The 23777-nt window shown below is 37.9% G+C and overlaps 1 protein-coding gene across 2 annotated transcripts; it reads left to right on the top strand.

Annotated features, from left to right (window-relative positions):
• The first annotated feature begins 6741 nt into the window (after positions 1 to 6741).
• Positions 6742 to 23453, top strand: DENND2C (DENN domain containing 2C). 2 transcript variants are annotated; one of them, XM_075264132.1, is made up of 18 exons: positions 6742 to 7617; positions 9571 to 9719; positions 9801 to 9913; positions 10192 to 10359; positions 12461 to 12554; positions 12663 to 12707; positions 13674 to 13861; positions 14514 to 14623; positions 14764 to 14833; positions 15925 to 16002; positions 16956 to 17096; positions 17210 to 17358; positions 17749 to 17926; positions 18409 to 18450; positions 19246 to 19351; positions 20582 to 20818; positions 21122 to 21208; positions 22117 to 23453. In XM_075264132.1, exons 1-18 carry the CDS (start codon positions 6779 to 6781, stop codon positions 22146 to 22148), a joined length of 2826 nt encoding a protein of 941 aa, XP_075120233.1. In that variant the 5' UTR covers positions 6742 to 6778; the 3' UTR covers positions 22149 to 23453. The 2 variants fall into 2 exon arrangements, with proteins under 2 accessions (XP_075120233.1, XP_075120232.1); XM_075264131.1 differs by having other exon boundaries at positions 20579 to 20818.
• Positions 23454 to 23777: the final 324 nt, after the last annotated feature.

Raw genomic sequence — 23777 nt, 5'->3', positions numbered from 1 at the left:
TGTGTATGGAGACCTCTTCCCTGAAGGAAGAACTAGGGGAAAGCAAGATCAGGAAAGGAGGATTTTAATATGCTATGGGTCAGTGCACATAGTTTTCTGGCGCTGATTTTGATGGCGAGTCTGCCTCAAAATCAGCCTCCAAAAAAATAGAGTGGGTTCAGCGTCAAAATCAGTGCCAAAAAATTCTGTGTGTACTGACCCTTAATCCTTAGTTCCTTTGGGAAGTAAACTATTGTCAGAGGTATCAGGCAGTGGCTTAGTCTCCTTTCTCCATTGAAATTTACATTCACACAAAGTATGATTGATTTATTTTTTTATTTTTTTAATAGAAAATAAAAGCTGTGTGAGAAGCCACCTTTATATTGTCAGTATTATCTGCAGGGCTATACCCTATTTTATTCAATGTACAGGCATTTAATTCGCACAAAAGAGAGACTGATGTGACTGAATGTTTGATGTGATGTTTGATGTGTACGTTTTTACATATGCTTTATAGTAGCACAGTAGTAATTTTGATGGGTCTGGCCCATAATTATGAGTGGGTGTGAAACACAAGGTATAATGGAGCCTTCCACATGAGCCAGACCTGATATACTAGAGAATGATAAGATGCTAAGGCATTTAAGTCAGTCATCATTTTCTCACACGTAGGTCCATATTTACAGCGTATAGTGAGTGTTACACCTGCAGATGATTGGTGATGAACAATAAACCATTTGGCACTGATTATTGGCAGCAAATCTCTATTGTACAGGGCGATGAGCTATCGGTAATCTTCATATTTTGCACTGCATAAAGCTGAGACCCCACGTTGCAAAAATGGCTAATCCCATCCACACATTGCAGAAAAATATCTACAGCGGGTATAACCATTTGGCCAGCAAGCGTTTCCTCGATGTTTGGCTGAATGGCAACACAATTAGACAGGATATTGAAAGGTTTATTCAGATGATGGGCCCACATAGACTGTAAATGCACCAGATTTATCACAGTGGTTTAGGCCGTATGATACATTTGGCATATAAGGTTACACCACCTATTTCTCGCCCTAATATGTGACAAAATTTCATTGCAATTTTGGCACAAAAGGCATCATTTCAAGTCACAACCCCGTTATGTTAAGACACACTTGTTAAGCTAGTCTGAAAAAAAATGGCCTAATACTAGATGCAATGTTTTACACCATTTTTATGCCACATTTTACGCAAAAACATATCAGTAAATTTACCCCATAGTATTGCAATGAACACTTCATGGGCTAAAAGTATGAAGACAGGAAGGGGAACAGGTGCTTATAATAACCAATAAAATTCCATCTTTCATTGTTTCATGTAGGGTAGGAAATAAAAGTAAAAACCTGATTGGCTTGTATGTGCAAACAATTTTTTGTGTACCCAGTTTTTAAATTTCAGGCCAATTGTGAAATTGAGTTTTTTCAGATAAGGAGTTTTTTTTAGATAAGGAACTTAATAGTAAAAATAGGAAATGCTATCTGGAAGTAAGAGAATATGTTTCCTACTTGATATACTTTTTACTGTAAGCAATTTAAAGTTATTTTTAGGTATATATTCTAATATTCTAATTCATAGAATATTGCCAGGAATTATATGGGCCTTTTCCATTAGCTAACCTAGCACTAATGGCTGTCATTGCAGTGTCCGGTGATCATCCATGCTTTATATAGACATACGATAGCATACAGTTCTGCATATTATATCCCCCTACTCCTTGTAGCTTCTGTCCATATGCCAGTCTATAGACTGCCATTCCATTCATATTTGTATAGATGATACCACCTTACTGCATTTGGACATTTTTTCCTGTAAATAAGGCCTTGCAATCTATATATTCATCCAGCACGACTAATGTGGCTTCTGCTCATATGTAAAGGAAAATGATGAAGCTATGGAGCATCCATAGCTCAAAGATCTCATAAGACTGAAATCCCATAAATTGTTTTTGCATAGAGACTCTAATGAACTGAATGTTACAGAGTGTTCTCTGAGCTTATGATGTCTTCACATGATGGTGGGACCAGATAATTAACTGGTTACTGACTGTATATGCTTCAAAGCATGTAGTGTGTCCGACAGGCAGCATCTAATTGTTTTATGAAGGCTATTGCTGTCACCTGATACAAAAGGGGCTCAGTGAGGTGGCACGAGATGACGTGGCAAGTCTAAGATCCAAGGAAGTCACGTCTGTCATCATAGGCAAGGTTTACATTAAATGGTGATAACGTAACACGACAACTTTTCATTATTGCTTGCGAAAGTTAGGTTTTCAAGACAACAAATGTGGTTTTTGAGTTAAGTCATGTGTCCTTGGCTGTTTAAGGCTGAAGACACACATTGGAGTAATTTACTTATCCCTCTACGCCAGAATAGTTGGCATAAATGGGGTTAGCTGTGCTACATCTTTGGCATATTTGTGTACCAATGATGCTCCCTACTCGTCACTTTATATGAACATGGACAGAGCAGGGCAGATTCCAAGACTTGGTTGACAAACATACTACAACTCACATGAGAAAACTGGCGCGAGTTATATAGGATGCCACTATCGATTTCTATTCTGGTACATGAGCGTGCACCTGAATTATTCATTTTATTTTTAAAATTTTAAACAAAAGATTTGTTTCTATATTTTATCATTTGGGTTAAATGGATGACAAAAAAATGATTAAGTATTTTTCTTGGCATCGTAGCATACTGATTTAAAGGTTAGAATGGCATTGCTAAATAGTTATTCATCTCATTGTCTTTAGCTTGTAGTGGAATGTGTCACCTAACTGTAAATGTTTCAACATGCTTCAGGCTATGGATTTCTGGTCCACGCGCAAAGAATAGTTGTGCTTTTAATTACATTGCACTTTAAATACTAATAAAATATTAACCCCTACCCCTAAATTGTATCTCCATAAGCAGTCTCCTTCTGTAATATGCAATATGCTATTGAGAGCTATTATACACCCATAGCTCTATAGCTGCCTATATGCACTGGCAGCGTAATAAATTCTCCCAACAATGTTATTTAGGCTTATTTTTAGCAACAGGACACAATAAGGCTGTACACTTTTTGGGATAAATTAATTTTTTTCAAGTTTCATTCTGGTGTGGGAGGAGCTTACATTGTAAAACGTAAAGCTTTTTGCTTTCAAACATCAGAAGATACATATAAACAAAACATATTTATGTTGCTTCATATATAGTAGCGCGTTGGTCAGTTTATGTGAAATACATGCACCTCTTTTGAAATACAAGGAAATAATAATTCCGGTAATTTGTATTTTTTCTGCAGGAAAAAAATGATTAAACCCATCCTTATCCTGACTCACGTCATCCATAGACAGCTGCTGCCACACCTGTCTATTATACTATGGAATTAACTGAAGGTTCCTATCATGTTTCTACTTGCAGTAGATTTATTACTTTCTGTTGAAAATCTCTTTGAAAGCAATTCATGCCGTGCACATCACATAACAGGAAGCAGCCTGTTGGCTGTCACCTCACATCAACAAGCAATTGCACAAATATCGTATACACAACAGTTGAAAACGATTTTGCAGGAAGTGTTATTTTAATGGAATGTCGACTAGATTACAAAAATTTACGTAAAGTACCACTCCCATAAATTATTTATTCAGTGGCCCATTAGAAAGGTATATAGAGTAAACTGTAGTGGCGGTAATCGTCTAACCTGTGGCTGTATTTGTGGGTTATCCACTATCCAACTGACACATTGTCTTAGGGCGGGTTCACACCTGCGCCCGGTCTCCTCTAGCAGGTTTCTGTCTTCTGCCCCGAGAAACTGGATAGGAGACAGAAACCGCAAGTCTACTGTAAAAAACAAATATATATATATATGAAATAAAAAATCCATTTTGGCCCAGGCCAGTGAAATGTCCTATCAGTAACTGCTATTTTTGGCATGCATACAGGTAAAGCTATTAGATGTCACAGAATAGCAGTGAGGGCCACATGTGGCTCCTGGGTCACAGGCTGTGGACAGAGGAGACAAACTGTCCTAATGGCTACACTTTAGGACACACTTCACTAGGGCTTCTCTCTTCTGAGGATGAAAATGTCATAAATACCTAAAAGGGAAATGTTGTAGCTACTGAATTATTGATACACAAGGCAACAGCTGTAAAATGCTGGAGGGAACTGTTCTGTTTTTGGCTGTTGAGAGGACTAAGGGGGTTATTGTGTTCCAGCTTTATACCACATGTTAAATGACTACTAAGTAGACAACGCTGACTTATGATGGTGGAGGATTTTATTTTGGTGTGTAATTGGGGTGAGTAGGAAGGATTGCATTAGTAATTCCTCCCAGATGTCAGACACCTTCAGATGAATAATCTGAACAGCTCTTTTGCTGTTTCTAGCTGAAATCTATGACAACCGAGCGCAGTTTCAGGTCTGGTTTTCATGACAACAACTCTTTAATCTCTCTCATTTGGGTTCACAACTGACTAACACATTCTAACGCTGTAGAGAAATTCTCCCGCTTTCAGAAGCTTTTCAGGAAAGAAAAGCTGAGCCGACATGTTCAGGCCTTTTTGTCTCGTAATGCCAGGAAAGCAGTTTATGAAACTATTTTAGGGTGTGGGCACAGCTAACATCGCAGGAAGCTGGAAAAACATATCTTCTCTTCACATTCAAACCTTTCTTCCTGCCTCTCATATCCCCAGTGGGAACAAACCCTGTTATTACTCGTAGACATTGGTTAAAAGTCTGTGTGGCTGTGTGGTGAGAAAGGATAATTGCTAGCATCTGTCAGCTTCTGGCACTGCGACTCCATCACAAAAACTTATGTAAAAAATGGGAAAGATTATCTTTCATTGAACAGGTCACTGCTTGTCTGGCCAAGTCATAGGAAATGCCTTTTTTGGTAAACCGGAACAGACCCATCTATATATTGCTTAAAATCGAAAGCTAGCTGTGCTGTGTGTTTGTGTGTGTGTGTGTGTGTGTATATATATATGTATATATATATATATATATATATATATATATATATATATATATATATATATATATATATAGGTAACAATAGATGTCCTGTATCTATTGCTCATTGTTCTTATAGTGCAAAACTGTACAGCTCCATGGTACAAAAATTGACCAATATTGTATTAGGCCATCTTGTCTATAACCTAAAAATTACATTTAAAATATGGACATGTTTCTGACTTTAAAATATGTTCATTATAATATATATTCAGTGACACTCTTGGCCAAGCTAAACCCCTATTTTTTTGCCTGCCCACAGGGGAGGTACCCACTCCCTAGTTCCAACCTGCATGGTCCCTGCAAACCAGGGATTCATGGGTATCTACTGGTAGACCACATCTATAGCATGTCTTTGATTGCCCTGAGCAATGGTTCTACGAACCACTGAAATTCCTATACAGGGAATTAATTCCTGATACAAAGATGCAGTGATCTTGAGAAGTAACTGAGCTTTTGAAAATCGAAGGCCTCGTAACCCTAAGGCATGTTAAATCCAAAGTTCATATTTTAATTGGGTTTGCTGCTCTTCCCTACTGTATAACATATTGCTCCTAGATTGGACTTCATGCTCAAAGTGTTGGGTTCTCTTTAAAATCCCCATTGCTATTTTTAATTCTTAGCAATTGGCTGGGTGTCACACTCCTTCTTTTGATGTCTTTCTCATTCCCTTCATATCCTCATTACATAATCTGTTCCTTTGATTTTTCTCTATATTATTATTTATCCTTTTCCTCCATCTCCCACATGTGTGACTAGCATGCCTAGGGTTTTCCAGCCCTTCTGTCTATCCCTGGTGTGTACTGATTCATTCTAATCTTTCACAACCCATTCCTTTGTTTCCTGAAATAAACGTTACAGATGATGTTTATGTGTTGTTTTGCGTGATCCGTGTTTATGTATATCGTCATCCTCATTGTATACTTTGGTTGTATCTATATTTATTATTCATGCTGTAAAGGTAGTAGGAAGGCTATACATACCGGTAGACATGTTGCGGACTACACACAGATTTTCATGTTAAAAGGTAATATATTCATGTAATAATAATAAAGTCTAAATATAAAATATTAAAATATATTATATATATATATATATATATATATATATATATATATATATATATATATATATACACACACACGATACAGTTTTTTCCACATGGACATACATACACTGTGTAGATTTTTTACAATTTTTGTACATACTCTCAGGGGGGAAATTAGCCACAAAATCCTCATTAAATCAAAAAGTGGATTTGTCATAGACTGCTACAGATTTCTACACCAAAAAATGCATCACAATCTGTATCAAAACACTTTTATGCATGCATGTATCTGAATAGTCTTACTATAGCCAGTGTTTTGGCTTCTGTATGACTTTTTTCTTTTATAACTTTTGTCCTTCACAATCTGTTAAACTTGACATTTTTCCCTCCTCTGGAACACTGCAGTTATTGTTGTTTCTGCTCCAGTTCTTATCTATAGGACACACTGTAACAAGATGCATTTGTTTTTCAGCTGGGGCCCTGGAAGAAAGACATCAATATACAAACTGCTGCGTAGCTCCTACGTCTGACTTCATAACTCTGTGAAGTAGTTCAAGTTCTAATATTGCTGGAGGAGGATCTGAGAGATCGAAAATAGTGCAAAGTGACTGTTACATTTGGATGTATTTTTTTCCTTTATAGAAGCATCAAATTGTATTCACTAAAACCTTTTAGTCCAATAGAAGTCTCTTAAATTTTAAGCAACCATGAGGCTTTTATGACTATAGAGATGCCTGTGATGCATACAATGGGGAGCCCAGAATGTGGCTTGACCCGAGCTGCCCAGCAAACTCTTTCAAGAAGTCACTGCAGAAACATCAAGCAAAAAATCTCCCAGTGGGAAGTTAGGGCCAACAGTGGTTCATGTGGAGATCTCCTTGACTTGAAGCCCAAAAGAACATTTTATGATCAAAATGGGCTTACAAAATCAATAGAGGATGGATTGGACAACAAGAAATTAGGTCGTGATAAGAATTTGGGTTTGGATTTCAGGGAAGGGAGCAGTGGCAACTTACTAGATTGTGAAAATAACACAGTCATTCCAAGTCAACTAAATTTTTATGAGGACCAAGTAGAAAGTCCAACAAATTTTAACACAAAAAATGCAAAGATGTTTTTAGACCAAGAAATAGATCTTCCTCCTGGAAATTTTTATACTTCTGCTGGAATGTTCAAGAAAAGCAGTATGATTTCACAGGAAGATCTGACCGAGATGGTTATGGAATTTAAAAGAAGAAGGGGTAAAAGCATTTCAACAGAAAATGAGCTAGATCTGGGGGGCATGATGGAGCAAACAATTGCCATGAAGAGTACGGAAAACATTTATTATGATACTGAACCCTTTGAAGACAGTCCATCTATAAATCCTCTTCCAAAGCCTAGAAGGACATTTCGCTATGCTAACTGTAATCACCATGAGGAACGTATGGACAATTATCACAATCACAGGAGGAGGAAATCTGTGGATGACAGTGACACAGAATCTTCTGACCCTTCGGTCCCACCACCTGAGCCAAAGAAAACTGGAAATAGAAAACTAAGACCTAGATCCAAAAGGTAAAATGTAAACCTTAATCGGCCATAGGGGTAAATCTTTTTTATTAACTGGTTTGCAAAGCCATTTTAGAATACTCTTTTAGAGTTGTTTTCTAGTTGATAAAGGAGAGTGTAGAATTCAGGACATTTTCCTATTCACTGGAAAAGACACTGTCTATCTATCTATCTATCTATCTATCTATCTATCTATCTATCTTTCAAAGTCCGTAGCAGTTTTGAATGATATTACAGATTTCTCATTTACTTCAACTAATACTGTATATTACACAGCTAAGCTGCTATATATTGAGACGACAAATTGCAAGAATGAGCTTTGAAGAGTTTTCAGCCCTCATGCTTGCACTGTGGCGCCATCACAGCTATGTAGGCGTGCTGTATCAGACATACAAGTCGCAACAATACTACGGCAAAAACAAATGTAAATTCATAACAATAAATAATGAAATTCATATATATATATATATATATATATATATATATATATATATATATATAATGATAATCCTAAATTAACAATAATTAATACATATATAGATGAGAATTCATATGCAAATGGGATACTGATAATGAGCATATTCATATATGGATCGCATAAGTAACAGAATAACTCGTTCATATCTGCGCCCGGCACTCCGTTATGCAGGTTTCCGTTTCCTGCATAAAACAGAGCAGGAGACGGAAACCTGCAGGAGTCTTTCTCACCCATTCATTTGAATGGGTGAGAAAGCTGTCCGGCCGTGAGCGGCGGTGAGCGTTTTACGCTCTCCGCCACAAAACCGGGTTTTATAATCCGGACACAGAGTCGGACATGCAGTTTCGTGGTGGAGAGCATAAAACGCTCACCGCCGCTCATGGCCGGACCCGGTCTGTGCTTTCCGTCTTCTTGCATGCAGAAGACGGAAAGCACAGAACGGAGTGCTGAGCGCAGGTGTGAACCTAGCGTAAGGTATCAGGCTCTTCGGTATACAAAAGCTTGGCCCATATCACAATAGTAATTGCTAATGTAGTATGCCACTTTGTAATACAACAATATTACATAGATATGTTATATGTAAAGTGTAGGAAAAGGCAATCTAGCTTAATCTGATACAGCATAGTTGTGACTGTGCAGAATGCAAAACATTTTTGTATAGAGTCTAGTCTAGAGGTTTTTTTTAGAGCAATGTAACGGTAAATTATATTCTACATGCATAAATACTAGCAAAAATATAAACCAAATTAAAATTGTACTAAAGCTAAGTTAACATCTGCGCACAGACAGACCATTATAAAACAGTGGTTATCCGCAGATACCAATGCACCCCATAGACTATAATGGGGTCTGCCGAGTGTGCATTGGGTGTTCAATGTTTTAATACTGAAACTGGCAGAGAGGAAAGTACATGCAGGACTTTTCTCTCCACCTACTTCAGGCGGTTTCTGCGGTGGAGCCTTTAACAGTGACTCAGCCTAGCCTAAACTTAGCCTAAAGTTGCATGTAAGTTCATGGCAATACTGGCTATTTAGAAAGGGCATCATCATAAAGAATAACATTTTTGATGTAGTGAAGCTATCCCTTGTGTCACATTTTTTTCTTAAAGGGATTTTACCATAAAAGTAAGTTATCCCCTATCTACTGACTACACAGACCCCACTGATCAAGAGAATGTCCCTGTTTTGAATGGAGTGTACCACTTCATAAATTTCAGTGGGATAGCCAGCGACAGCCATGCGCTGCAATGTGACTATCTCCTGCCCTTCTGATCAGTCGGATCCCACTGAACTACATGTTATCTCCTTTCCTATGGATAGGGTATAACTTGTTTTTGCGGGAAGACCCCTTTAACACATTCAGGTTAATGACAAAACACTGAGATCTGAGTAAGCCAGCCTTTTATCTTTGCCGTTATTGTCCTTCTAGCATGACACTCATGGAATGCTGTGACTGATCTCTTGGCATCTGTTTGTTTCTAGGAAATCCTTTGAATTTGAAGACGTTCAAACATTCAGGCGCTTCATACAACAAACAAACCATCCTCAGATCTCTGAGGAACCCAGTGAGCCCTCACGATCAGCGCTCTATCACACAGTATCAGAGGACAATATCTATGAAGAGGTTGCATGTAGGTTTCCCACTACTTGTGTCTATTACAGTGTGTTTATTATTTATACAGTTTTTGCATTAAGCCCATTACTTTCTTTAGTTCCGCAGAAGGAAAACCCATATGAAGATATTAAAATTTCTCCTTTACCTGTCTGGAAAGTACCATCGTCATGGAAGATTCCCCCTCCAAGGTGTACAATCAGAGCACCTAAGGTTGGTTAATCTGTTATTTCACAATTCCAAATTGTAGATGGAGGCTATATAATAACATCTATTGATATTTAGAAATGTCAACTTTCAACATCCCAATCCAATGTTCCAGTGAGAGATAAGCCAACATTTAAGGAGTACATATGCCAGTATTGATGAACTATCCACATACGTCTCTTAATAAATCAAATGAACTCTGACCCTATAAAATCACATCTATACCATAAGACTATTCTATTGTAACATGACATTGTATGGTGATGTCCTAAATCTCTCTTCAGATTCCTTCAAAACCAAACTTTCTGAAACGACAGACCCTGGAGCTGAAAAGCACCAAGCTGTATATTCACAAAAAAGCTGCAAAAGATTCCACACTACCAGTGACATTAATGGAATGGAAAGTCCGGAATGGTGGAGAAACAGCTAAGAGGAGGAAGAGGTTTCCTAGAGTAAGTCTCTCTTAGAAGAAGATTTTTGAAATGGTGATAAAGGTGTAGTCATGCTGACATTAAGACGTTCCTCGGTCTCTAGTGGCCATGCTAAGTTAATGTCAACCAAACCTGACAATATCGTCATGATCTAATGCACGTAGGGCCTCCCCTCCCCTGCACACCTATCACCAGGATGGCAGATAAGAACTGCATGTCCAGTATTTGGTTGTGATGATGAAAGTCAGGTATTACACATTTCCACGTTGCATCTGTAGGTGTGTGATGGCAACAGGAGTCATCCATGATTAGCACATAGGTGTGTAGCTGGAGTCATAGTCAAACATGTCCGATGTTTTATTGAAATTTTTACTTCTGAATATTTGTTGCATATATCTGAATATGGCTGCTTTTGCAGCATAAGCATGGAATTCTGCAAACCCTATTCAGGTGAATGAGACAATCGTGGAATTTTTGGCAGCAAATGTGCCACATGTGAATATATCCTAACAGTAATACCATTGAGGGGCTAAAAAAAAATAGAGTGGTTGAGCAGTGATGTTGATCATTTCAGAGTAATATTTTATCATTGTCAGGTAGGACAATTGTATGATCTGGTAAAAAGCTTGTTGTTGTGATTGGGATTCTAAGCAGGTATTTGAAAATAATTGATACAGCGTTTTAATGCAGGACAGAGAACAAAGGAATTTTGGATTTGTTAGGAAGACTCATTAAAGTGCTTATTTTTGTAAAAATGTTTTAGACACAAAGTCTGGAAAGTTTTTCTTTGCAAATTTTCTGCTTCAGTTATACGTATAGGGAAACTGCCAACGTTTCTGTAGGTATAATTGACATGCAGCCATTTCCAAAAACACAACTGTTTTGGAAATTGCAGCACTTCCACTGTGGGCATTTTTCTGTAATGTGTGGATGGGATTCGCTAGAATCTGCTGCGCCCAAACCATGCCACTTACATAACTTGGGAATTCAGCCTTCGGCTGAAGCCCCACGTTGCGGAAATGCAGCTTTTTTTGTTGCAGATTTTGCTGATATTTTTAGAGACAAAGGATTGAGCAGAAGGTAGAATTATAAGAAGTTCATGTATATTTCCCATTCCTTTTGTAGACATTCTTGGCTTTGGCTCCAAAAAAAACTGCAGCAAAATCTGCAACAAAAAAAGCTGCATTTCCGCAACGTGAAGCCTTAACCTTAAAGAGATTTTCTGAAATCTTAAGAAACTGTGCACAATTACGGAATAGCAATACTTACCTGTTAAATCCAAGGCCACTCTGCTGGTTCCTTCCACTGTGTGTTTACATGTCTTGATCGATGGCTTCCCCTTCTATCTATGCGACTGCTGAAACCAATCACTTACATCAGTGGTCTTGGACTGCACATGACTGAGGGCATTAACTGGCTCCAGTGGTGCTGTGGGTAGACATCCAAGCTACAGTGACTGAGAATTTAACAGATAAATATAAGTTGTTTTGTTTTTTATGCCACTCACTCCCATCTCATAAAACTTTAAGCAAGAATTAGAAGTTTCTATGTTAATATACCATATCTTGCATAAATTCTCTGTGGGCCAACTTTATATTTGTAATGATGTTCAAAGAAAAGGAACTTAGAACAGTAAAGTAAGAATGGGTGGTGTTATTCTTTAAGAACAAAATACATTTTGGTGACTACAGAAACCACCAAAGAATTTGGAGTGCTGCCTCATTCCTGTTTTGCGCTTTTTATCACTACATATATACCACCAAACATTGACTGTATATACACATTGCTCGTTTTTACAAGATCGAGATGCATTGTCCATCCTGTGTTTATAGCAAAATAAAATGTCTCCATGCAGGATGTCATTGGCCCAACAAGGAAACGCACACACAAAATCCTTCCTGTCTTATTTCTGTAACAGCTTAATCTCATTGTTACAGTTCTTGTGTTCTTTCTATGTATACTTTGAGTAGGAGCAAGTCCCATGTCTCTTCTCGCTTCTCTGAATGTACATGATGGTCTTTGTTTGCTGTTTGTTCATGTTTTATAGAATATTATTCATTGGACATTATTATATTCATTATGATATATGCTCCCTAGTAAATTCAACTTTTTACTCTTCCAGCTTGTGATGAAGATACAGGATATTTTTGATGCGAAACGTGGAAAGAAGAAGGTTAAAATCCAGCCTTTTACTGGCCACGATACTACATCAAAAGGTATGTGTTTTGTGGGGTTAATAACATAGCTTCTTATAGATCTCTTATCAGGAAGCTACACTATTTTGTAAGGTATACTAATGTTATTCACTTATTTTCATTGTTTAGGGGAGGCGAGTGAATCTGAAAGTGAAGCAGAGGATCGTCAGAAAAGTAAGCAAATGGATACTGCTATGTATAATTTACTATATTAGGTTTTGGAGGAACAAGTAACTGTCTTTGTGAAGGTTTCAGCCCTCTAACCTTTGTGTTTTGTTACTATATGTTGTATTTCCAAATATCTACTTTTAGACAAGTCTTATTTGACAAAGATGTTGGTGATGAATTACTGCTAGACACATTTTAGGCCTTCATCCATTATGTGTGAGCCACAATAAATTCATTAAGCAGTTGCATGGACCATGCATGAGAACTAGCTTCCATCAGCACATAATTCATGAAGCTCACACCACTCCCTGTCCCATTAAAGCCAGCTAAAATCACTTCCCACCTTCTTTTTCTTAGAGCTAGCAATAGATAAAATTTCCAATTTTCTTTTTATGATAAAAATGTTCAAACGACAAGTTAAACAATGGTTTTGCAAATCCAGAATACCTGGTCATTCTGGATGGACCAGCTGATTTATCCTGGATGACTAGGAGCATGTGTTTACTTGAAATTTGGGCAGGACTCCTAGGTTGTCTTCCTTAATCTCATGACGCCCATAACAATGTTTCCCAATACTTAATTTAAATGAAACCGTATGCAGCAGAATACGTTTTTAGCACTGTCAGGTTTTGATCCGCGTGATTAAAATATAATAATAAATCTCCTTGAGTTGGAGTGTTTACTAGATATGGCTTGAGATATTCTCCTGTAAATATTACAGTAAGTCCACATAGGATGGATATACTGCGAATTTAGTGCAGTACAATGCAAATATCATCTAAGACCTATGAAAAGTATCGCACGTAAACTGAGGTCAATTCTTAATGTGGATTTCAAACTTTGCAGCGCCTGAAATAAACATGTAGCATGTCATGATTTGTGTCCTTGGAACTGCAGCAAAATCTGTTACGAACTTTGCTTTATTTTTTTTAGAAAAAAAAAATTCTAAAGTTGTTTTTTTTCTCTTAACAGAGCACCACAAGCGTGTGAATCAGTTCCACAGCTCCTTAAAGCGGAACCCTCACTATCAGACTTTGGAGAGAGACCTGATCGAACTCCAGGAGCAGCAACTTTTTGAGTTGTTTGTAGTTGTTTCTTTGAAGAAGAAGCCTTCTGGAGATGGTTATATCCCCTACATTACTCAACAATATCCTACTAAGGTAAAGACCTGATAACCCTGTCACTATTAGCATTTTCTATTCTTTTTGTCACTTATATTTTAGAGTATAGCTAAAGAGGTGCAAAAAATGGTCATTGTCAAGCTGGCCTGTGACTTCTATGTTCTGCTTCTGTCTCCCCTTCTCCTTCTGTCTCTACCCACTTCCCCCATAGATTGTAAGCTCTCGCGGGCAGGGCCCTCTACCCCACCGTGCCAGTCAGTCACTGTTAGTATTATATCTACCTGTATATTTTGTGTATTGTATGTAACCCCCAAATGTAAAGCACCATGGAATTAATGGTGCTATATAAATAAATATTAATAATAACAATAATAAAGCAATAAAATAATTCTGAATGTTTAACTTAAGTTTCAAAAACTTAACAGCGCCAGTCAAGCACAGCACTTCTATCCCTTTGTTACAGCGATCAGTGGGCATCTCAGCACCCAGACTTCCATCAATCAAAACTTTACACATAAAAATTTAGTTAACTATATATTTCCATATATGTAATGTATGAGCCATTATGAACAAATATACTCTGCGCAAATCTAACCACACCAATAACAGTGCTAAAAATGATTGTCTGACCAGTTATGTAAGGCTCTGTACATAATACGTATGGATTAATCTTGTTGTGTATTTTTAATAGAATGACCACCCGCTGAAACAGTCTAAAGATACAGAAGAGAGGCTCAAAGTCATACCACAGTTTTGCTTCCCTGATTCTAATGACTGGGCTCCCACTTCAAATCTGAAAAGGTAACATGAAATCTGATAGTCAGATAGACATATCAAGAACTATACATATCAATGCATATCAACACCTATACATACCAACACTTATACTTCGTTCTTTTGTCTAACCGTGTAACTGGAATTTTTTTTTTTTTCATCTTCAGTGAAACATTTTCTTTTGTACTAACTGGAGAAGATGGAAGCCGATGGTTTGGCTACTGTAAGAAACTTCTGGTAAGAACTTATAGTTCTGCATATATGTTATATTGGAAGTATATTAATAAAATATGAAAAATAAGAGTTCATTGTTTTCTTTTTTTGCCTGAACTGCTGCATAAAGATGAGGCACCTGATTTTTGCCATATTTTTAAATGGAATTCATCACCAGAACCCAACATGTCGAGATAGCCCCCACAGATAGATAGGTAGGGGTCGCCTGACTCTAACAGGATTTTACCCTTTGATGGAATTGGTGGCTTCATTGCCTAGATAGTGTTTTTTTTTTTTTTGTAAATAGACAAATGAGCTCTTTGGAACTTTGCCACTTACTATGGGCATTATTGTTGCCTCAAAGACCTCATAAAAACAGCCATGTCTTGGCAAAGGAGACACCAATTCACAGTTTATTCAGGTGACCCTAACCTATCTATCTGAAGGTCTGGATTGATATGCTGTGCTTTGGTGGCAGGCTACCTTAAACTTTACTTATTGGGTTTTATGTCTTGTCTCTGACTTACCATGGCATACACTTTCCAACACCTCTGAATCAATCATCTCATTGCTGAATCGTTGTGGAGACAAGGGCATTATGCCCACCTGCACTTCCTTAATAGGTGACCATAAACATTAGATGAATGTCAGCCAAATATGCTGATCTTGGAGGGATTAGATAACCATTTAATGTGTATGGGAGTGTCCTTATTGATTGAAAAAAGTCCCGATTCTTTGTTCCCAAGGGAGATAAGCCCATGCCACTGGTTTCCGGTAAAGCCATAATTCCCCGCTACCTATTAAGAACAAATCCATATTCCAAACATGCATATTTAGGGGCAGATTAGGAGGAATAACTTTCACCTGTTGAGTGTATGAGTTGATAAAGCATCCACTGCAAGAATTTCATTAATCTAAGTAATCGCTGGTGCTATACAGAAGATTGGATGCGCTCGGCTCCAGCCAGTGTCCATTCACCTCCTTCTGAATTATTGCTGGAGATACGTCCTCTACTTTTAGAGCTTTTAAAAACCAATGTACTTTTTTTTTGTGCATATTAAGTGTTATAATGAAGCACAATATAAACCATGTAATTCTTTTTTTCCCCATTTTAGCCACAAGGTAAAGGAAAACGTCTTCCTGAAGTGTACTGTATGGTCAGCCGATTGGGTTGCTTCAATCTCTTTTCTAAGGTAATGCTAGAAAAAGATATCTTTACATTAGAGATTTGTCCATCATAGGTTATCTCTGTTTATGACATCCGCTAGCAATCTATCGTGAATATAAATTATGACGCATCAAATGGTACTTTTCCTCAGCAATGCAACAGGGACAGTGGATTTTTCTTTCATAGCCTATAAAAAAAAATCCACCATTTATAGACTTACTTGTTCTGAGAACAAAAAAATTGCATTTGAAAGGAGAGACCAGGGGTGATATCAGTTATCTAAGACTACATTCACACCTGCTGATCATTTGGATATTCTGTCCCCCATTCTGCTTGTAAATATGCAAACAGGACTTTTCTCTCTGCATTTTTCCTCCGGAAACCTGGAAGACCCCACTACAGTCTAACCACTTTTTACATGAATTGGGTTTCCGTTTTTTGGTTCCCCAAGCGGACCCCAAGAGCGGAAACCCCAGTGCAGGTGTGAACCTATCGTAAGGCTGAGTTTATATAGCCTTTCTTTTAGATTTGAGAGAAGCATCCACAGACCATCATTCACCTGAAAGGACAAAGCCGTTTTGGGCTTCCAATGGCTGTTATATTTTGGCATTCAGTATGTTTGTGCTAATCTTGAATACGTAGATTTTAATGGCTTACTAATAAACTCTTAATGAGAGTGCTGGATCGCTATAGGGTTTAGACTTTGTATGTTGTCATGCCTTGTTTTTTAACTGTATGGAAAAGAACAGATGTACTTTCACATACAACGATCGACCACCAAAAATGTATACCATGCTGTATGTTTATATTTTTTGTTGTCTTTTTCTTTACATTGTTGGCTAGGGCAATGTATACTGTTGTTGTAAGGCTATACAGCACACTACCATTGCATCATAGGTATATGTTTAGGGATACAATGTATAAATCTAATGAATACATATTTATTTTAATTAATGTATTAATTTCTTTTTTTCATAGATTCTAGATGAAGTAGAGAAAAGGAGAGAGATGTCTCCTGCTTTGGTGTCGCCATTTATGCGCAGTGTCATGGAGGCTCCATTCCCAGCACCAGGAAGAACCATAACTGTGAAGAGTTTCCTGCCAGGATCAGGAAATGAGGCAAGTTTATTAGTTTATATGAAGTAGGAGATAATATAATATCACATACAGTTATTTGACCTGGGGCAGGTTTGTGGGAGAGAAATAATAATGATTCTCTATTATCTTTCCAGGTTATTGAGCTATGCCGACCCATGGATTCTAGACTGGAGCATGTAGACTTTAACTGCCTATTCGGCTGCCTCAGTATCCACCACCTCATCAAGGTCTTTGCTTCACTTCTGCTGGAGAGACGGGTTATCTTTGTAGCTGACAAACTTAGGTAAATCCTGCTGCGTTGAAGACTAGATGTTTTTGGATAAAATGAGACCAGGAAGCTAGTAGCACTTGTCGTGTCTCCTCAGATATTCTATGTTTTCCTCGCCAACTGTACACCTCTCAAATATTTCGAGACATACTATTGTTGCCACTGGTCACTTACCTGTGTATTTTGAGCAGTCCCGTATGTCTCTTCTCAGACATTTTATGTTTGCCTCGGCAACTATTCGCCTCTCTAATATTTTGAGCCATACTATTATTGCCACTGGTCACTCACCTGTGTATTCTCATTTTTGATAATGTAGACATCTTGTGACCTGCAGCGTATAAATATAGTAATAACTATTCTGTTTGGCATCAAATCTGACAAGTTATTACATTTATTTCTCCTTAGCACTTTATCAAAGTGTGCTCATGCCGTGGTTGCCCTGCTTTATCCTTTCACATGGCAGCACACCTACATCCCAGTTCTTCCAGCTTCCATGATTGACATTGTCTGCTCTCCTACTCCATTTCTTATTGGAATCCTGTCCTGTTCATTACCTCTGCTCAGTGATCTTCCTATTGAAGAGGTGAGTCTTAAGGATTTGTATTTTTTTTCTTTAGCTGGATGGAATTAACACATTGTTGGTCTATATTAGATTACTGTACATCAGTAGTGAGCTTATAATAACATACAAAAATTCACTTACAGTTACAATTAGGGTTGAGCCGATCTTGAGTTTTCAGGATCGATTTTAAAATCCAATCACTTTCCAGTGATCCTGATCGTGAAATTTGCTCGATCGCCGATAGGGATCCGATTGTTTCCGATCCCAATCGCTCAACCCTAGTCAATGCTTCTCTATGGGAAAAGTCACTTTTAGGGTAGAGCCGATTTTGAGATTTCAAAATCTGATTTCAGATCATTTTCCAGCTGATCCCGATCGTGAAATTTGCTCGATTGCCGATCGGGATCTGATCTTTTCCGACCCTGATCACTCAACCCTAGTTACAGTATTTGAGAAACTCACAGTATTTTCATTATTATTTACTTGTATATTTTTCTTTTTAGGTATTAATTGTAGATCTGTGTGCAAACAAGTTTCTTCAGCAGGTGAGAACTCTTTGATGTCTATGCTAAATATTAAGTTTTCTTTTACTCATTTATATTCCTGTAAATCATGGGATGGGTATGAACAAGATAAATTGCCTTAAATTTACATATAATTGTTTGTCTTTATCATGGTCTATCTAAGAAATACGAATGTTATGGAGTTTTCTTTATCGACTATATTTTTGTGCAGATAGGATATTTGGTGACACCTGTGATAATTGACTCAATGCAAATCAATCCATCAGTCTGTTTGTTGGGTGGCGATGTTCACTCTAGGTGTATCCTTCTGTACACCACACCATTATGTGCATTTAGGTCATCCGCTTTCACCTGAGCTCAGGAGGATGCAAGTCCCTGCCCTGTGATTGCAGACAAGGCCTTTTGTAGAGCAGTTGCAAAATGACAGCTCCAATCCGGTCCCTGGGGCAGTTCGCCAAAATGAGGGAGTTTACTAGATGTACCATCTGGCCTATTTCCAACTCCTCCACCCTTTAGCACAGAGCTGAGTGCACAATGCACGTTTTTCTTGTCTGGCTTCATCCTGCCCATTGGATGATTATCACTTGGATACTTAGTTTAAGGTTGCCACCTTATCATACCCTATATATACATATGATTCATATGGGAATAGCAACCTACAGAACAGGAAGACTTGAGTTGGTGGCATTTATTTAAGAAATCATTAAGGATTGTATGCCTGTATATAGAATTGATTCATCCTGTTCATTGAAGGTGCTCAATATTACTCAAGCACTGTTTTGCAATACTTAAGCTATTGATCTTCATTCTTCACAGGCATCAGATGAAGATGACATTTTACCTCACAAGCTCCAGGCTGCTCTGGTCCAGATCTTAGAGCAGAGAAATGACATAATGTATCATGAACAACATTTCACAGAAGGTGAGCAAGAACCATAAGAAACCTAATATTGGTTACTTTGAATCTGGTGTTTTTCACTACAAAATGGTATTGTCATTCAAAACATACAAGAACTCCGCATAGACAACTTAAATTTTTTGACGCAAGAACAAAAAGACATTAAAAAGGCAAAAGACATAATTTTATCTGTCTTGTACCCTTTAGCAGAGGGATCCTTATAGCCCCTTTAGCATCCACAGCCTGGTAGAGACTGTCAACTTTGCACCCCATATAGTTACACCCCTGCTCTGTGTGATTACTTCTTAGACAGCCTTGCTTCCTATAACGTATAAATGGGCCTGCAACTCCCTTCCAGGCCCGTTTCAATGGCATTGCTATTTGCAGTTCATAGAAAGGCAGTGAGTGGGCACCTATATAAGGATCTGCCCGCTCCTCTGTGTTACCAGTGACCACTAATACACATCAGAATACAGAATTCAGAGAGGCAATGCATTAGAGAAAGTGGTCAAATTGTATTCACCATGTTCCTCTCCCAGTCACCCAAGTCTGACCCAACAAGGCAGCCCATGTGAAGTTTGTAATGTTGCTGTGATCCAGCGCACATATAGCCACTTCTGGCAAAACCAATCTGTGGAACGTGTATTGAAAGTGAAGATGCTGTAAAACACATACAGTGATAGTATATATATATATTTCTTACTTTCTTGTACACTGCCATTATTTTTCCACATCGTTTTAATATCAGTCGCTGTCCCATATAGAACTCATAATCTTCATTGCCTATGAGTATGTCTTTGGAGTGTGGGATAAAACTAGAGTGCCTATAGGAAACCCCTGCAAAAAAAACAGAGAGAACATATAAACATGTTGCAGATGTTGCCCTTGCAGCTACAGTAATGACCTGGCAATAGGCAGTGGACAACACATTCAGTGGTAGTGAGACACATAATGGGCAGAAATTTACACTGATTTTATTTGTGTACCGCTGCAAAACACAGGGGAGCAGGATTTACTAATGGCCATGTAAAAGAATTCTGGCATAAAATGGGCATCATTTTTAGTGTATGTCAAATTGTGCTAAAAAAAAATTGTGCTGCGTTTTCACATTTTCTATTTTTCACATCACTTGGTGGAGCATTACTTCTATAAAGACAATAGATGCCAATGTCATATGTGCCAGATAGGCATTTGCTACAATCTATTTCTATGCTATTAATACATACGATACATTCTTCTTTTCTTTTTCAGAAGATGTTAGTCTGAATTCTTTGGTATCAGAAGCCTTTGTATGGTTCTTTGTGGAGATAGTTGGGCATTACTCTCTGCACATGTATGTGAACGAGAAAGGAGAAAGAATTTTCCAAAGAGAGTTTTTCCGGAAGTCCCACACTTCCCGGAGTGTACGCCAGTTCCTTGACCTCTTCATGGAGACTCAGATGTTTGCAGGTTTTACACAGGACAGAGAACTGAGAAAAAGTGTGGTGAAAGGTGAGGAAATGCCAAATAATTTGTGACAATATTTATTATGGCCAACATTAAAACTCTGCAGTATTGTAGCCCATAGGCTAAACAAGGTACAACTAGTTGTATGAGAACAAAAATGAGAAAAAAAGTACATTGTGATCGCTATATGGGGCTCACAATCTACATTTAAAACAAACAAAAAAAATGTATTAAATGTAATTGCAAGTATTAATAATGGGAATGTTTCTCTTCTGTATTATGAAATCACTACCATATTATCACCGTCTGTGAATTAAATGGAAAACGCTCTCTTTTTTTCTTCTTTAGGACTTTTTGAGGTTCGGGCCTGTGAATATCTAAAGACTCTCCCTGAAACAGAGCCCAGTGGAGTCAACAAGTTTTTGAAAGGCCTAAGTATGTCTGATTTTATCTTTATGTGTTTTTCCTCCTTGGGTTTCTTTTAAAGGGAATCTCCCACCTCTCCCAAGCATCATCTTCTACTTCTATTTGCAATGTTGTGCAAATCTTATGCTAATGAGGCAGTTGGTACATTGGGTGGTTAGGCCGTCAGCTCCTGGGGCACTGGTCTTGTCTCTCATACTCCCTTTTAGTGACACCCTGTGCAGTGGGGGTTGAGTCTCCCACCAATGTGACATTTTATGCTCTACTTGAGCAGCGATGACAGTGCAACCAGGGCTAAATGCCCACCCCAGTGTACTAACTGCCTCTTTTACATAAGACTTAAAAGTTATATCTTTACAAATCTACAAAAGACATAGCAAAGGTATGTTTTTTATCACTGTAATGTGCTCTGTGATGAGCTGGTAGCAGTTGAATATGCTTGGGGGAGGTAGTAGACTTCCATTATAGGAACTATTTAGGGTATGTCCACATAGGACATAGACACAGCAAATTAGCCACCTCTTCCAAATTCATTCAGTGCACATTCACCCTACATGTACAATAAATGGGATTAATATAATCTGCAGCTACTGAAAGATATAGATACATATAGATGGTAGAATTAAGAAGCTAGGTTATTATACAATAATATGAGACATTCATTTTACTGTGACAATAATGTAAAGATTTTTCATCACCAGTTTGATGACACTTTATATCCATTTTATTAATCTAATAAAACTAGACAAAGTACATAGATGTCAGTCATGATATAAACCAAGTTCTATAATCCTCTTCAATTTGTAAGCATCAATAGATTGCATTAATAAGACCATGAAAAATAGGGGGGTCTATGAATACTTTGTTTTATCTAGAATTCATCTGTCATTTGTATAACACGTACTGGTTCTGTTTTTCAGGTAATAAAATGAAGTTTCTTCAAAAGAAATAAACTGAACACAGTGTCAGTCTATGCTACAGAGTTGTCAGTGTTGCCCTCTCCCAACTTCCATCAGATTTCCCAAGTGAAGAATTGAAGGAGTCTTCATTTTTATCATTTGACCTACAGGGAAATGAGGAAATATCCTCATGAATGGTTAAAAGTTGGAATATTTGAACATATATGTCATATAAAGGAGGGGAGAATTCAGACTTTGTCCAATGACTCTTGGTTGCTTATAAAACCATTTACCTGGACTAGTCATTCGACAGTGCTACATTCTGGATGACTAAACTTTCCACTCTGAAAATTTAAAGAAACTGGACTTTTTGGATCTAGTTGGATGGTAGTCTACATATCGTCATCAATCGTAATGGAAAAAACATGCTGAGAAACTTATCTGCTCATGAGGTCAAAATGGCCCATTTTAGAAGACTGTCAGTGCAATATCACATAAGTTCTGGCGTTATTCTTACGATACTGACTGATTTTTAGAAACTCAGCACGAACGCATAACTTGAGGAAAAAAAGCCAGTGATATGTTGTAAAAGCACTTCTTATAATTTATATGTAAATACGGGATGAAACGGAACTCGTCTTCCCTACAAAGATTAATGATCTGCATATAAATCATTCCGCACCTATGTATATAATAATAATGTATGACACTGGACTTGCAATAAGAAATATTCCATGGGACAGATATAAAAAAAAACCTCTTGAAACTGGTTGTGACTTATCACTGTGAAATGTACCATAATGGACACTACTGTGTAAATAATATTACTGTATAACGTGTGGGGCAGTGCTGTTCTTAGTTTGTATACATTTACAACGCAAATAGAAATGCACTTTATTTAGCACAACAGAAATTGTCATGAGATTTAAAGAAGTTTTCTGGGACAAAAACATTGATGGCCTAATATCAGAATAGTCCATCAATGTTTAGTCATGGCTGTCTTAGGCCCGGGAACCCTACCAATTAGAAATACAAATAGGCTACAGAGTTCTTTGACACAACCAGGCTACTTGGGCATTACAGCTCATCCAGATATTCCAGAAAACAACAAAAGGCTAGTGCCACTCATATCCGTTCACTGTGGGATATCGGCAGTGGGTTTATATCCTGTAGTGGACCCGCCTGTGGCAAAAAGTGGCATGTTTAACTTCTTCAGCTGGCACTGTTTTCATTCTTTGCATTGCAAGATTGAAAACGACTGCAGAATCCGCAGCAGTTGACATGCTACAAGTCTCTGTAGTGTGTGAATGGGATTGGGATTTATTGAAATGTCATCCACCTCATTACCACTGAAATTTGTAGCCAAATTTCTGCAAACTCAAAGTAAAGGTTTAGGGTAAGTTCACACGGGGTTTTTTGGACCGGAACCTGAGGCGGAGGCCGTCTCAGGTTCCGGTTCAAAATACGGTAGCTGTGCATCCAGTCGCGCACTCCCCTCCGGATTAGGCCCAAATGAATGGGCCTATTTGGGAGGGAGTGTCTTCAGGCAGATGTCGCGAGGCGAATCTGCCTGAAAGAATGATCATCTCGCTTCTTTTTCCGGGAGCCAGAACAAACCAGTTCCCGGAAAAAAGAACTGACTGGCTCCCATTGATTTAATTGAGGTGGATACGGCCTCAAAA

Source organism: Leptodactylus fuscus, chromosome 2 (assembly GCF_031893055.1).
Source record: "Leptodactylus fuscus isolate aLepFus1 chromosome 2, aLepFus1.hap2, whole genome shotgun sequence".
Lineage (NCBI taxonomy): Eukaryota > Metazoa > Chordata > Amphibia > Anura > Leptodactylidae > Leptodactylus > Leptodactylus fuscus.
The sequence above is the reverse complement of the archived record's forward strand: the minus strand, read 5'-3'. Positions and strand labels throughout refer to the sequence as shown.